Here is a 17161-nt window from a genome sequence, read left to right as displayed (position 1 = left end):
GGCAGACTATCCCCCAGTGGGGCACAGCGCCTGGCCTGCTGTTACTCAGCTGGGTGCCCTGTCCTCCTGGCTCCCTGCCAAGCCTGCACCGGCCCTGAGGGCCCTGCCCTGCACAGGGCTGTGGAATCCTGGCCTTCCCAGCCGGCTCTGGCTGCGGCCTGACTCTCTGGTGTCCTCTCCTGAATGGAGAAGCCCAGGGAGGGGCTGCAGAAAGATTCAGCCCAGTGCATAGCCCTGCTTGTGGAGCTGGGATCAGGCTGGCTAAGGTGTCAGAGCCTATCCTGGGCCCCTGGGGTCTCTTTTGGGTGCAAGATGGCTCAGGTTTGCAGTAGGTGCAAGGACCTAGGGTGGCGTGCCCTGAGACGGGCTCTAGACCATTATTTAGGGGCCGATCCCTCTTTTATGGGTCTGATTTCCAAAGGGCAAGACCGTGGTCAGTAAGTGTCTTTATTGGAAGAGAGATCCAGTCTCCTTGGCTCTGCTAGCTCCCTAGGTCAAGAGGATTTCGATGTCCAGCTCCAGCCGGCTGGCTTTGACCTCATAGCGGCCCCGGATCAGGCCCCGGGTTTGGCTGGTATGCCAGCGCCAGTGAGACTGGATGATGCAGGCTGCGTGGCGTGCCTGGAGAAACCGTCTGCGGGCCTGCCACATTCGAACCTGTGCCTGCACCTTCACCACTGCCCACTCCTGGCAGGTGTAGAGTCTTAGTGCCAGGCGCCGTCTCTGCTCCAGCATCTTGGCCTGCATCGACCTCCACCAGCACTGGATGACCCAGGCCCTGAGTGCCGCGTGCAGTAACGTCCGGCGCACCATGTTGCCACGCCACCATGACTGAATCTTTACGGCTGCCTTCTCTGACTGATCAGGGGAGGGAAGAACACGGACATGCTCAGTGGGGTACCCTCCCCTTGCTATCCCCGTCTGTGGTGCTGGGAACAAAGGGGGCCCGGCACAAGTGGCCCTGCCCCCTCGTTTCCAGGCCCATCCACCTTATTTCCAGTCTCCCACTCATCTGTAGTCACTGCTCATCATCCGCCAGGCAGACCCCGGCCATGCGGGCCTTACTCACATTTTGTGTGTCCATGGCCCCGGTCTTCAGAGTCCACTCATCTATCAGTTAGGATACCTTAGTCTTTGGCCCCGCCCTCAACTGTTAGTCACCCCCCCATTAGACTCCGCCCACCTGCACACAAGGCTCCCCCCTCATCAGGCCTTATCCATACACATTTTTGCCACATCTCTCTCCTCTTGTTCGTGTCTCCTTACGGACTGACCAGTCCCCTCATTTGTTGGTTCCCGTCATTTGGGGGGCCTGCTGTTATCTCTTGCTTGCAGTATTTTCCTCAGACCCCACTGGCATCTTAAGTCCTGCTCTTTCTACACCTTCCAGTCACTTCTTTCTGCTCCTGCTGGTGGCAGCAAAGAGAGAGGCACACAACTCTCCTTCAAGTAAGGGGTTTTACTTTAGGAATACCCACAGGCAGTTTGGATTTCCGGAAGCTTAAGTGGGAGAGCCCGTGGGAGGGCCCCCAAGCACTGTGTTCACAGGCAAGTATGATTTCATGTAAAATTTGTGAAAGCAAAATCCTTTAGCTGCAATTGGAGAGGGCCTCTGTCTCTGCCTCTCTGACGCCCTTTGTCGCCCTTCTATGGTGGGGGGGGGACGGGCTGCAGCCCCTTTGGGGACATGACTAAGGAGAAGCAGAGCTAGGATGTGCGTACTTAGTTTGGGTTAAATGAGGCAGATTTATCTGGTTCACAGGCACGCCTGGAATTAGACATGTCCTTGCTAGCCATTCAGCTAGGAGATGGCTCCTACCAGTTACCGTGCCACGGGATGAATTTGCGGGAACAAAGGCTGCTACGGTGGTGTGAATGATATGAACGTGTCCTCCAGCGCCTGGCACCAGAAGTAGGTGGGCGGGGGAGGGAAAGGGAGGTTTGAAAAGTGTGGAGACGAGTCGGTCTGTAGAAAGTTCTTCCTGTTATCCATTTATGTAAAACCATAAATGGAAGATTCTGTTCTCAACTGATGCCTGATTAAAACTGAAGTTTTGTCTTGTTGGGAATATACTTGATAATGCAGTGAGACAATTATAAAACATACATTCTTATTTTGGCTTGAATTTTATGAAAGAGAATTGATCAGAATTCCTATGATTTCAGGGCAGCAACTAGTAGAGCTACTATGAACAGTGCATAAGGCAGCATGAGAAATAACATTTTATGCATCTGGAGCATCCATAAAAAACACATTTTTATCAAAAATGATATTGCAGGGGCGCTGGGTGGCTCAGTTGTTAAGCGTCTGCCTTCGGCTCAAGTCATAGTCACAGGGTCCTGGGATCGAGCCCCGCATCGGGCTCCTTGCTCGGCGGGAAGCCTGCTTTTCCCTCTCTCACTCCCCCTGCTTGTGTTCCCTCTCTCACTGTGTCTCTCTCTATCAAATAAATAAATAAAATCTTAAAAAAAAATGATATTGCAAAATCATACGAAGAAGTAATCGCAGATTATGCTGCAAAAAAATGTTGGAAAAACATGATAGAAGTGGGATAGTGACTTAATATAAACATTATGTTATGTTTTGGTATTTGCCAAGTTTTGAAAATTTACAATTTGTTGTGATTTCTTTGTTTGTCCTACATACTCACTTGCCTAATTTTAAGCCTCTAATTTTGCATTCTTTTTCTTAAAGTAGGACTTCCAAATTATGTAAGCTTCAGGTCCCACAAAACCTGGCTCTGCCCTGCCTTGTGCAGCCAGGTCTCCTGGGAGCTCAGGGAAAGCTGCGTTTCTAGGATTCAGAGTTAGGACCAGAAGTGCAGACGCAGGTGATGCAGAGATGCTGGGAGTCCTTTGGGATTTGGAAGGCCGTTCTGGCTCTGGCTTTAGCATGTGTCCTAGCATTCATTTTTCTGCATGTGGGTTTGCTGGGGGCCCACTGCTTGTTGGGCTATGCTCTGTCTGTGGTTCCTGTTTTTGTGTATTTGAGGCACTGGCCATTGGGTGTCTCACAGGTTCTGACCCTGTTGTCAACCACACAACCACTCTTGCATCATGTTAAAAGTCCTAGGCGGCAGACCCTATTGCTTCCTTTAATGACTGTCAGTCACCAGCGCTGGTATCAGTCTCTCAAAGGCCTCCATTGCTGCACTAACTGTGCATCAGGGGGCATCAGGGATCCATCCACTCCCAGCCCGGTCCGCCAGACTGTGCAGAAGGGATCCACAGGCTAGGGGTGTGGCCGGTGCTCTGAGACTCAGTTCATCTGGGCCAGGTTGCCATGGTCAAGATGCCAGATCCCACTATTCCTTGTGGATCTCTCCCCTACTCCAACTCTGGCCTGGTTGGGTTGTTGCCAGAATATTCTGGCTTTGTCTCCTTCTTAGAAGTCTCTGGAAAAATCTGCTCATCCCTTTATGTTCACTTTTTTGCAGGTATTTACAAAGTGGCAGCAGATGAGGCTGAGGGGTCAGATCACATTGCACGAGCCTTGGTCTCCGTTTCATCAGTTCTCCCCTCCCCAGCTTCCAGCTCTCTTCTGCTTGATTTCTTGCTCTGATTATAAATATGGTATACCTGTTGCTAAAATTTCAAATAATGCAGAAATATATAAGGTGGAAAGTGAATTTCCCATGAAATTTGCCCCTGAAGCTCTTCCTCCGGAATTTATACCATGCACAGACTAGCTTAAATTTTCTATTAAAATTTATTTATTTATTTATTTATTTATTTATTTATTTATTTATTTTTAAGATTTTACTTATTTATTTGAGAGAGAGAAAACACAAGTGGGGCAGAGGGGCAGAGGGAGAGGGAGAAGCAGACTCCCCGCTGAGCAGAGAGCTCAATGTGGGGCTGGATCCCAACAAGACCCTGGGATCATGACTTGAGCCAATGTCAGATGTTTAACCGACTGAGCCTCCCAGGCGCCCCCAAAATAATTTATTTTTAATTCATACATTTCATACTGAAATACATACATTTCAAGCTGAAATTTCCCTTGGCAATCCTTTACATTATTACTGTTCCCCGCTAGGAGGGCATCCTAGACAATGAGTTATGCCTTTATATGTACCTAAAGAAATGTAAAACTGTTTTGAGTGTTGTTATGTATCTTTTTAAGTCAATTGGGGTAAAAATCATAGAACATAACATTGACCATTTTTAACCATTTTAAAGTATATAATTGAATGACTATTAGTACCCACACCATGTTGTACAACCATCGCCCATATCTACTTCCAGTTTCTGTTTTCAACTTGTTTTCGTTCTAATTTCGTCCCCCCAGACAGAAACCATGTAGCCATTACGCAGTCACTTCCCATCACCCTTCTGTCACCCCAGGCCCTGGCAACCGTGAATCTGCTTTTAGTCTCTATGGATGTGCCTATTCCAGATGTTGCATATAAATGGAATCAGAGACCACATGCCTTTTATGACTGGCTTCTTTCACTTAGCTTGTGTTCCAGGTTCGTCCATGGCATATATAGCACGTGTCAGTCCTTCTTCAATTCCTTTCTGTAGCTAAATACTATTCCACTGCATGGATAGACCACATTTTGTGTATCCATTCATAACTTGCCAGGTATTTGAGTGATTTTCACTCTTTGGTGATTGGAATAGTATTGCCCTGAGCATTTGTGTACAAGTATTGGTTTGAACACCTGTTTTCAGTTCTTTTAGTTATATACCCAGGAGTGGAATTGCTGGGTCATGTGGGAATTCTGTGTTTAACCCTTTGAGGAACCACCAAACTGTTTTCCACAGCAGCCAGACCATTTTACATTCCCACCAGTCTCCACATGCTTGCCAATGTTCATTATCTCCCATTTTTAAATACTATAGCATCTCATTTGGGGTTATGATTTGCATTTCCCTACGATAAATGATGTTGAACATCTTTTCATGTGCTTTTGGGGCATTTGTCTATTTTTCTTTGGAGAAATGCCTGTTCAAGTCTGTTGACCACTTTTTAATTGGCTTCTTTGTCTTTTTGTTGTTGAGTTGTAAGTGCTCTTTATATATTCTGGACACTAGGTCCTTATCAGATATATGATTTGAAAATATTTTCTCCCATTTTGCAGGTTGTCTTTTCACTTTCCTCATAATGTCCTCTGATGCACAATAGTTCCTAATTTTGATGACATCCAGTTAATCTATTTCTTCTGTTGGTTGTGCTTTGGTGTCATAGCTAAGAATCCACTGCCAAATCCAAGGTTGTAAAGATTTACTCCTGTTCTTTCTTCCAAGAGTTTTATAGTTTTATTTCTTACCTTTAGGACTTCAATTATGAGTTAATATTTATATATGCTGTGAGATAAGAATCCAACTCCATGCTTTTGCAGGGGGTTACCCAGTTGTCCCGGCACCATTTGCTGAAGAGATTATTCTTTCCCCTGAGTCTTGGTAGCCTTATTGAAAATTAATTGAACATAGAGCTATAGGTTTGTTTCTAGTCTTTCAATTCTAGTCCATTGATCTACATGTCTGTCTTTATACCAGTACCACACCATCTTGATTACTGTAGCAATGCAGTAAGTTTTCAAATTAAGAAGTTTGTGTCCTCCAAATTTATCTTTTTCAAGATTGTTTTGGCTATTCTGAGACCTTTGCAATTCCATATGAACTTGAAGATCAGCTTTCCATTTCTGTAAAAAAAAAAAAAGCAGTGGAAATGAAAGGGATAATGTTGACTCTGTAAATCAATTTGGGGAATATTAAGTCTTCTGATCCATGAACACAGAATATCTTTCCATGTATTTAGGTCTCCTTTAATTTCTTTAAACAAGGTTTTATAGTTTTAAGCGTACAAGTCCTGCACCTGCTTGGTTAAATTTATTCCTAAGTATTTTTATTCTTTTTGATGCTACTATAAATATAATTATATCCTTAATTTCATTTCTGAATTTTCCATTACTGGTGTATAGAAATACAAATGATTTTTGTGTGTTTATTTTGTATTGCAACTTTGCTGAATTAGTTTATTAACTGTAATAATTTTTTGGTGGATTCTTTAGCATTTTCTATATGTAAGATCATGTCATCTGCAAGTAGAGATAGTTTTACCTCTACGTTTCCAGTTTGGATGCATTTTAGTTCTTTTTCTTGCTTAATTGCCTTGGTTAAAACTTCCAGTACTTTGTTGAATAGCAGTGATGAGAGCTGATATCTTTGTCTACTCCTCATCTTAGAGAAAAAACTTTCAGTCTTTCACCGTTAAGTATGATGTCAGTTGTGGGCTTTTCGTAGCTGCCCTTTATCGGGTTGAGAAACTTCCTTCTATTCCTAGTTTATTGATTTTTTTTTTTTTTACCATGAAGGGCTATTAGATTTTGTCAAATTCTTTTTTATCAGTTGAGATGATCATGTGATTTCCCCCCTTTATTCTATTAACGTAGATTTTCATATGTTGCACCTACCTTGCTTGCATTCCTGCGATAAATCCCATTAAATCACAGTGTATAATCCTTTAAATATGCTCTTGGATTTGATTTCCTAGTATTTTGCTGAGGGTTTTGCATTGCACTTATAATTGTTGTTGGTCTTTAAGCTTTTTTTTTTGTCTGATGGTATCTTTGTCTGGCATTGGTATCATGGCAATATTGGCCTCAAAGAATGAATTAGGGAGGGTTCCCTTCTCTTCTGTTTTTGGGAAGCATGTTAGAATGAATGGTATCAGTTCTTTAATGTTTGATAAAATTCACCAATGAAGTCAACTGGTCCAGGACTTCTCTTTATTGGAAATTTTTAAATTACTGCTTCAATCTCTTTCCTTGTTATAGGCCTTTTCAGATTTTCTATTTCTTCTTTAGTCAGTTTTGGTTCTTTGTTTTTGTCCAGGAATTTGCCTATTTCACCTTGGTTATCTAATTTGCTGGCATACAGTTTTTTATAAGACTCTCTTATGATCTTTTTTATTTTATAAGGTCCCCACTTTCTTTTTTTTAACAAGATTTTATTTATTTATTTGTCAGAGAGAGAGAGAGAGCACAAGCAGGGGGAGAGGCAGGTAGAGGGAGAAGCAGGCTCCCTGCTGAGCAAGGAGCCCAATGTGGGACTCGATCCCAAGACCCTGGAATCACGACCTGAGTCGAAGGCAGATGATCAACTGACCGAGCCACCCAGGAGCCCCAGGTCCCCACTTTCATTCCTGATTTTAGTAATTTGAGTCTTTTCTCTTTTCCCTTGTTCTGTCTAGCAAAATGTTTGTAAATTCTCTTAGTCTTTTTAGAGAATCAACTTTTGGTTTTATTGATCTGTTGCTTTTCTTTTTTAAAAAGATTATTTATTTGAGAGAAAGAGAACATGAGCGGGAGGGGCAGAGGCTCTCAAGAGGGAGAGAGAATCCCAAGCAGACTCCATGCCCAACACAGAGCCCAGTGCAGGGCGTGATCTCATGACCCTGAGATCACAACCCAAGCCAAAACCAAGAGTCAGATGCTTAACCGGCTGAGCTACCCAAGCATACCTGTTGTTTTTCTATTTTCTATTTTGTTCATCTCAGCTCTAATCTTTATTTCTGTCCTGCTTCCTTTGCGTTTAGTTTGCTCTTCTTTTTTCTAGTTTTTTGAAGTGGAAGTTTATTAACTTGAAATAGTCTTTTTTAAAAGTTTATTTATTTAAGTAGGGGCCCCTGGGTGGCTCAGTCAGTTGAGTGTCTGCCTTCGGCTCGGGTCATGATCTCAGGGTCCTGGGATGGAGCCCCTCGTTGGGTTCCCTGCTCAGCGGGGAGCCTGCTTCTCCCTCTCCCTCTGCCACTCCCCCTGCTTGTGCTCTCTCTCTCAAATAAATAAATAAAATCTTTAAACACACTTTTAGGGGCACCTAGGTGTCTCAGTCAGTTACGCATCCGACTCTTGATTTAAAATAAAATCAAATAAAAAGTTTATTTATTAAAAGAAAATAAAATAAAAAGTTTATTTATTTAAGTAAGCTCTACCCTGAACATGGGGCTTGAATTCATGACCCTGAGATCAAGAGTCACACGCTCTTCCAATTGAGCTAGCCAGGTGCCCCGAGATACTTCTTCTTTTTTAATTGAGGCATTTATAGCTCTAAATTTCCCTCTGAGCACCACCCCTCATTTGGGGATGTTGTGGGTTTTTTAAAAATCATATAAAGGTATTTTCTAATTTTTCTTGTGATTTCTTTTTGACCCATTAGTCGTTTAAAAGTGTGGTTTGTTTTTGTTTTTTTAAAGATTTTATTTATTTATTTAGAGAGCACGTGCACATGTGTGAGCTGGGAGAGGGGCAGAGGGAGAGAGAAAGAGAACCTCAAGCAGACTCCGAGCTGAGCACTGAGCCTGTTGTTGGGTTCGATCTCATGACCCTGAGATCATGACCTGAGCCAAAATCAAGAGTCGGATGCGTAACTGACTGAGACACCTAGGTGCCCCTAAAAGTGTGTTTTTGATTTCCACAAAGTGGTGAATTTTCCAGATTCCCTTCTATTTTTTTAAAAAGATTTTATTTATTTCCTTGACAGAGAGAGACATAGCGAGAGAGGGAACACAAGCAGGGGGAATGGGAGAGGGAGAAGCGGCTTCCCGCGAAGCAAGGAGCCCGATGCGGGGCTCGATCCCAGGATCCTGGGATCATGACCTGACCCCAAGGCAGACACTTAACGACTGAGCCACCCAGACACCCCCAGATTTCCTTCTATTATGAATGATTAATTTTTATTAATATTCTGCTATTCATACATATTTCTATTATCATTCCATTGTGGTCAGAAAAGATACTCTGTATGATTTCAGTCATTTTCAATTTATTGAGACTTGTTTTGTCGTCTAACGTATGGTCTGTCCTGAAGAATGTTTAACATGCCCTCCAGGAGAATGGGTGTTCTGCTGTTGTTGGGTGGGGTGTTCTGTAGAGGTCCGTCAGGTCTGGTTGCTGTATAGTGATGTCCACATTTTCCATTTCCTTGTCCATCTTTTGTCTAATTGATCTATTGGTTAGTCTCCAACTATTATTGTTGAACTTTCTATTTCTCCCAAGATTTCTGTCAGGTTTTGTTTCCTATATTTTGGAACTCTCGTTATGTGCATATGTGTTTATAATTATTACATATTCTTGATAGATTGACCCTTGTATCACTATATAATGTCTTTTTTATCTCTTATACAATTTTTGTCTTAAAGTCTACTGTGTCTGATGTCAGTATATCTACCCAGATCTCTTTTGGTATATGATTTGCCTGGGATATCTTTTTCCATCCTTCCACTTTCAACGTGTGTTTTTGGATGCAAAGAGAGTGTCTCGTAGACAGAATATAGTGGACCATGTGGTTGTTTTTTTTTAAATTTTAGAGAGGGAGAAAGGGGGAGGGACAGAAGGAGAGGGAGACAATCTTAAGCAGGCTCCATGCCCAGCGCAGAGCCTGACATGGGGTTTGATCTCACAACCCTGAGATCATGACTTGAGCCAAAATCAAGAATTGGACGCTTAACCGAGCCACTCAGGTACACTGTTTTGTTTTTAAATCTATTCTGCCATCCTGTGCTTTTTGATTGGAGAGTTTAATCTGTTTAATGTAATCATTGATATGAAAGAACTTCCTTCTGCCATTTTGCTGTTTGTTTTCTATATGTCATATCCTTGTGTTTTTTTTTTTTAATTCCTCCCTTACTGCCTTCTTTTGTGTTAGATTTTTTTAGTTTACCATTTTGATTCCTTTCTTGTTTCCTTTACTATATATTTTTTAATGTTTTGTTAGTGTCACTCTGAGGATTACAATTAGCATCTTAAATTATAACAACCTAGTCAAATTAGTTCGATTTAGTTTCAATAGTAGATAAAAACTTTGGTCCTATATCACTCCACCCTATTTTATGTTGTTTTTGTCCTTACATTTTAATTTATTCTTAAGTATTTAATAGTTTGTTGTTGTTGTTGTGGATGGAATGTTTTATCCAACCCAATTTCAATTTGGTTACTATTAATACAGAGAAACACCATTGATTTCTATATATTTATTTTATATCAGGCCACATATCAAATGTTCTATTATTTCTCATTGATTGTTTTTTCTCATTAGGTTCTCTTGGAATTTCTAGGTATATGATCATATCAGCAGCAGAAAGAAATAATTTTTATTTCCTTTTCAAAATTTATACTGATTTTCCCATTCTATTGCATTTGCTGGAACCAAAACGCTGTATATAATAGGAATGATAGGCATCCCTGTCAGGTTCCTGATTTTATTGGTAATTTTATTGGTAATAGTTTTCTTTCCCACCACCATTTAGAATGCTGTTTGCCTCAAGCAAAACAAAATAAGTTTTCATCAGTTTTAAGTAGTTTCTTCCTATTCCAGTTTTATCCAGAACGTTATTAAGATTAGCTGCTGAACTTTATAAGCATCCTTTTGGCATATATTGATTTGATCAAGAGGCTATTCATTTTTCCTTTAAATTGTTCACTAAGGACATACACTAATTCTTCCTGATATCAAGCCATTCCTGGAATAAACTTTGTTTAATCTTATTGTATTATTCTTTTGACATATTGCTGGATTCTATCTGGTAATGTTTTATTTTACATTTTTACATCTACAATGATTAGTGAGAATGGGCTATTACATTGGTCATTGGTCAGCAAAATATTGCCCCACCCACCCACCCTCCATGGCCAGGCCAAGTTTGGCTCAATGCCCATTTTGGTACAACCCACGACCTAAGAATGGTTTTCACATTTTTAAATGGCTGAGGAAAGAAAAAAACAACCAGAAGAAGAATAATCTTTTGTGACACTTGAAAATGATATCAAATTTCAGTATCCATAATAAAGATTTATTGGAACACTACCACACTCATCTATTTACGTAATATCTGTGGCTGTCTTTGTGCTCCAGCACAGAGTTGAGTAATTGTAACAGGCACCGTATGGCCTGCAAACCTTAAATATAGACTACTTAGCTCTTTACAGGAAAAGTTTGCCAACCCCTGGTCTATCTAGCTTTCTTTTTGGGGCCTATCTTTATCAGGTTTGGTGTTAATGTTAAGTTGGCTTCATGAAATGAACTGGAGAGTTTTCCTTCTTTTTTTTCTATTATGTGGAATCATTTAAATAGATTTGGAATTGTCGCCTCTGTAAATGTTAAATAAGACTCAGCCATGAAACCATCTGGTTCCCAGGCAATATTTAATACATAATAAATATAATCTTCTGTGGTAATTGATCTATTCAAGTTTTCAAATGTTCTTGGGTTGATTTTGATAATATATGTTTTGCTAGGAAATCATCCATTTCCTCAATAGTTTCAAATTTGGTTAGCCATAAAATTGCACAGAGTATTCTCTCCAAATAATTTTAATCTTCCCCACATCTGTAGTCATTCCCCAGCTCTCATTTCTTATCTTGTATATTTTTACCCTCTCTCTTTTTTAAAAAATCTGGCTCATAGATGTTTATCTATTTTATTAGTCTTTTTCAAATAACAGCTTTTAAGCTCATTTATCTTTCCTGTGGTTTTTTTTTTTTGAAGGGGGAGGGTTTCTGTTTCAGTAATTTGAGCTTTTAAAAATTATTATTATCTCCTTTGTCCTCATTTCTTTTTTTTTAAAGATTTTATTTATTTATTTGACAGATAGAGAGAGAGGACAAGTAGGCAGAGCAGCAGGCAGAGGGAGAGGGAGAAGCAGGCTCTCCACTGAGCAGGGAGCCGTACGTGGGGCTCGATCCCAGGACCCCAGGATCATGACCTGAGCTGAAAGCAGCCGCTTAACCAACTGAGCCGGTGCCCCTGTCATTTCTTTTGGATTCTTCTGTTGTTTCTGTTTTTGTTTTCATTTGAGGGATGAGTACTGGGTTTCCACATTTTTGGTCTATCTTTCTTGATAATTGGAGGCATTCGAGACTATGACAGCCCTCCAAGCCCAGGCTTTGTTAGGAAATAGTCTCTTCTCAGAAAAAAAAGAAGTAGTCTTCTTTTTCTTTTTGCTCTTTTGGTAGTTTGCAATTTTATTTTGGTTTTGCCTTCCATCGAAGGTTTTCCTTAATTTCCAATGAGATGAGACTTTTAAAAAATTTTAACTTATTTGTTTCTGACATAACCCTAGACATGATCACTGATTATACTTGTAAATTAAGCTTTTCTTGCTGGCCAGGTGTGTGCCACTTCTTTGTAAATATTCTGTGGATGTATGAAATAAGTGATTACTCTATTTGAAAAATCTAAAGTTCTGCATGTGTCTCATGAATTTTGTTTATTATTTATTCAGTTCCCCTATGTCCTTAGTTTTGGTTAATGATGTTGAAATCTCTTACAATAATGATCCTATTATCCCTGCATTTCATACATCTAACAGTTTGTTGGTTAATTCTTTTGTCCTGAACACTGACAACTAATACAATTTGAGGGGGGTAGAGGTGAGAGATACGTAAATGATAAATAGATGAGGAAATTATATTTTCAAAGTTTTAAGTGTTCAGCTATAAGAGTTTTTGTGAGTGAACTTTTTGGCAACAAAATCATGTAAAGGAAATGTTTCAAAACATCCGTTTTCTAAAAGCATTTTCCATGGCATCTTATTTTGGCTGATGAGGAGCTCCCTCCAGAGGCTAGAAAAATTTCATCACCAGGGTTTCGTTGGGTAGCTTGCGCTTGTGAGTTAGTAACACTTCTGTGTAGGATTTTTTTGCAGGCATCTTTGTAACACACTTGCCCTTGTTGGTGAGGGTTAGCATTGTCAAAACTAGACAGTGTGATCCATAAACTCCTTTGTCAGTGCACAGCAATCACAAATGGCCACCTGTCCCAATGCATGGAAAGCACATTTATTTGTTGGTTTGTTTTCCTCCCTGGAATGTGACCTCTATATAGGTAGGGACTTTCTCCCTGTCTTACTCTTGGCTTTAACAAGTACCTATAATAGTACCTGGCACATAGTAGGGGGTTCAATGATTGTTGCATGGACGAATGAGTGAATCTATGAACAAAAGTTCTTTGCTTAGTGTTGCTTGGAATCCATGACTAGGCCCTGTGGCCCAGGGAAGGCACTTGTCTGTGTCCCAAGGCTGAATGGTCTGTGCTCAGTGGGATTCATTTTACTGGTTTGGACCAAAGGTATTCACTCAACACTTGTTTATTGAGCGTCCACTCTGTGCCACAGTGTTGTAGGGGCTGGGGATCCAACAGTAAAAAAAAGCAGGCAAGATTCCTGTGCTTCTGGAACAGTTATGTAGAGAGTGTTTGGATAGTAATGTTATGAGGAAAAGTCAGGCAGGGGGAGACAGAGCATGCTGGATGGAAAGGAGGTCTCACTTTTATATGGTGGTCAGAGAGTGGGTGAAATCACTTTGAGGTGAAGGAGGCGGGGAGGAAGCTCTGCAGGCATCTCGGGGGTGGAGAGGTGTTAAGACACTGAATCTGGCATGTTTGAGGGACACCAACAAGGCTGGTGTGGCAGAAGCAGAGGAAGAGAGGGGAAGGGGGAGGAGGATGAAGTCAGAGAAATTTAGGAGACGTGCCGCAGAGACGTGAAATGCCTAGAGAGGATGACTGAGATTTTTCCAGCAATGAGGAAGGACCTTGTGAGTCAAGGGCAGAAGCGGGGCTGGGCTCTTCCCACAGACATCTCTACTTCCAAAGGTGGCTTCCAGGCTGCCTTGTCAGAGATCCTTTCCTTGGAAAGAGTCTGATCACGACCATGAGGTGACAACTCCTGAGGTGGTGATGATGTGGCCCACATGTCAGGAGACGGGAGGCATGCTGGGATGGCACAAGGTACGTGAGGATGACCGCAGAACCAGATTCTTGCTGAAGGAAGTTGAATTAAGAAGAGAGCACCTTAGGGGTGCCTGGGTGGCTCAGTCAGTTAAGCATCCAACTCTTGATTTCAGCTCAGGTCATGATCTCAGGGTTGTGAAATCGAGCCCCACGTCCAGCTCTGCGATGGCTGTGGAGTCTGCTTAAGATTCTCCCTCTCCCTCTGCCTTCCCCTGCAAAAGAAAACACCTTAGACCCTAAGGGTCAGGACTGGAGGGACCATTACTCTCTCTCAGCTCTTGTCTGCAGGGCATCTGGTCAGCATCACCCAGACTGCCACCACCACCCTCACTGACAAATGAGAACCTTGAAATGAAAACTCTCAACACCCACCAGCATCTGCTGATTCCAGAAAGGAATAGCCTCCATTTGAGACTTTCTGAACACTGGTATGATTCCCTGCAGCTTCATCCTGTTTTTTTGGACTCTTTTATACCTTTTCACAGACTGCTAATCGTGCTAAGCTTTCTAGTGGGATTGGTGATAGACAATGGCATTACTCTGGGCTCTCAGCTGGCTAGGGGTGGTCGGGTGTGTGCTTTTGCCAACATCTCTGCCGCATCTGGATGAATGACCTACTCAGCTGGCTCGGCTCCAGACTGCAGAGCATGGCTGCAGTCCAGTACTCTCAGTGGGCCTGATCACCCACCTGGGAGTCATGTTACGGTCATTCATCCAATGCTGCCTTAAGACAAATAAGGCTCAGGCCCCAAACTGCACAACTAATGAGGGTATGGAGTGGCCTGGGCCCCTGAGACATCTTAGTGGACACACGGGAATCAGGGGATAGAGCTATAGAGGAATGATCTTGCCATGGCAGGCTTGCATATATCCACATAGGTTACGAAGGCAGAAGCTTGAACCACAGGGAATCTGAGTCTTGGCCGGATGTCTTGGGATCCTGCTGGAACAGGAGAAGATGGGGGGCTTATGAGGAGCTGCTGTCTTCCCTGGGAGGCTATCTTGAGACAGTTGCCTTCTCCCCCTGGGTTCCAATGAGGAGCAGGGCTCTCTGGCCAGCCTCCCCCAAGTAGGGCTGCAGAAGATAAAACCACTAGGCCGCAGCCTAGATCAGGCTCCTCGGTGACAAATTGCACTGCTGTCATCTGGCCCTTTTATTTCATGTCATCCCTGTTGTTCTGTGGGACGAGAACCACAGGGACCTGGCACTTTGGCTAATCTTGCTTTCACTGTCTATCTGAGTCATAAAGTGTCTGAATCTAAGGTGGCCCACTGTATCCTTACCAGTAAGACCAATCAGGCCTTGGCCTCAGGTTTCCCTTGTCATGTGTGTTGAGTGTGCTTGACAGAAAGCCATGAACCAGGGGCGGGTTATCCGTCTTGGTTACTCTGAAACCTCGGGACCGGGAGAGCCGCAAGTTATAATGCTGACCTTGTGACTGTGGGACTGGAATGTTGTAAAAGAACAGAAGGCAACTAAGAGAGAGTTCTCCGTGCCAGGGTGCTCCTTGTGGGTGGACGGTGGGGAAGAGCAAGCACCTGCACGCGTGGGCTCCTGAGGAGACTGCCATTGCCATGCGTGCTGATTTCCTGGCCTGCGTTTTCTGCAGCGCTAAGCAAACTTCGTGCTAGATTAAAGTCCATTGTGTCTTGAGTTTGATGACTAACCTACCTGCTGGGGGTGGGACAGATCTGAACTTTCAGATGGAGGACAGAAAGAAGTCCAAATATATTAGCAATCACCGTAAGTGTAATGCATTCACTCAGCAATTAAAACGCAGGTTCCTAGATGGAATTCAATACGTTAAATGCATCTACGAAATGTGTAGAAGAGGGACACCTACAACAAAGTAACACAGAAGCTTGAAAACAAAAGGGTAAAGATTTATCAGGCAAATTCTCAACAAAAGAAAGCTATTGTAACATAGAATAGAATAAATAGGACATAAGATGAAATGTAATCATTAAAAGGAGTAATAGCGTTTTGTGCTAGGGGTCAGCAAACTGAGGCCCACTGGCCAATCCAACCCACTACCTGTTTTTATAGGAAATATTTTATTTTGTATGTGGTTGCTCTGGCATTACAGTGGCAGGTTTGAGTAGTTGCTACAGAGACTGGATGGCTGGCAGAGCCCAACGTATTACTATCTGGCTCTTTATAGAAGAACTTTGCAGCTCCTGTTTTAAACCAACGAAAGGAACATTATTCTAAGAAACGATAATAACTGGGAGTTTGTATGTATTCAACAAATAACTTCAAAACATAAAGTAAAAAACTGATAGAATTACAGAAACAAGTAGAAAATTCTACACTTCTACCTATCTCGGACACTCATAGAATCAAGCAGACAAAAAAAAAAGCCTTGTTTTCAAGCACACACAGAACACTACCAGAAAACATTCGTGGGGCGCCTAGCTGGTTCAGTTCAGAGAGCGTGTGACTCCTGATCTTGGGGTTGTGAGTTTGAGCCCCACATTGGGTGTTGAGATTATTTAAAAATTTAAAAATTTTTATTTTTTTTTAAAGCATTTTTTTTTTTTTAAGATTTTATTTATTTGCGAGAGAGAGAATGAGAGACAGAGAGCATGAGAGGGAGGAGGGTCAGAGGGAGAAGCAGGCTCCCTGCCGAGCAGGGAGCTCGATGCGGGACTCGATCCCGGGACTCCAGGATCACAACCTGAGCCGAAGGCAGTCGCTTAACCAACTGAGCCACCCAGGCGCCCAAAATTTTAAAATTTTTAAACAAGAGAGAGAAAACATTCTTGTTCCCTGAAGTTTGAATTGTAAAAAGTAAAGACAGCTGGAAAGGAAGTAGCAGAGCTGAGGATCTCATGCATAGATGCGTGAGGGTCATGAGTGGTCATGGCCAAGCCCAAATTCTTCAGTAATCAATGTTACAAGGCAGAGAAACCAAAGAAAATAAAGGTCACAAAGAAATGGTAGTAGCAAGAGAAGTTAGAACATAAAAAGTTACCAAACTGGAATGTGATGAGCAGTGAGTGTTATATGCAACCGATGAATTACTAAACTCTACGTCTGAAATTAATGATGTAATATATGTTGGCTAATTGAATTTAAATTTTTAAAAAAAGGGACGCCTGGGTGGCTCAGTCAGTTAAGCATCAGCCTTCGGCTCAGGTCATGATCCCAGAGTCCTGGGATCGAGCCCTGGATCAGGCTCGAGCCCTGCATGTTGTCAGCGAGGAGCCTGCTTCTCCCTCTGCCTGCCGTTTCCCCTGCTTGTGCTTGCTCTCTCTGACAAGTAAATAAATAAAATCTTTAAAAAATAATAATAAAAACTTTAAAAAGTTACCAAACTGGAGAATGTAGCCCAGAATGAATGCCACCAACACCCTGAGAGCCCCAGAGCTGCCTTGAATTCCATTCACATCTTTAAGGTGTTCCATTTTATGACCATTTCTT

General features: G+C 42.2%; 1 protein-coding gene across 1 annotated transcript; it reads right to left on the bottom strand.

Annotated features, from left to right (window-relative positions):
• Positions 1-489: 489 nt before the first annotated feature.
• Positions 490-914, bottom strand: IQCF6 (IQ motif containing F6). The gene has a single exon (XM_045862256.2). It carries the CDS (start codon positions 811-813, stop codon positions 490-492), a length of 324 nt encoding a protein of 107 aa, XP_045718212.1. The 5' UTR covers positions 814-914.
• Between the last annotated feature and the right edge of the window lie 16247 nt (positions 915-17161).

Source organism: Mirounga angustirostris, unplaced genomic scaffold (genome assembly GCF_029215605.1).
Source record: "Mirounga angustirostris isolate CCGP_5_RB_7025 unplaced genomic scaffold, mMirAng1.0.hap1 SCAF_1, whole genome shotgun sequence".
Classification (NCBI taxonomy): Eukaryota; Metazoa; Chordata; class Mammalia; order Carnivora; family Phocidae; genus Mirounga; species Mirounga angustirostris.
The sequence above is the reverse complement of the archived record's forward strand: the minus strand, read 5'-3'. Positions and strand labels throughout refer to the sequence as shown.

Coding starts and splice junctions, on each gene's coding strand:
- IQCF6 (XM_045862256.2), bottom strand. CDS start 813: ATGGTGCGCCGGACGTTACTGCACGCGGCACTCAGGGCCTGGGTCATC.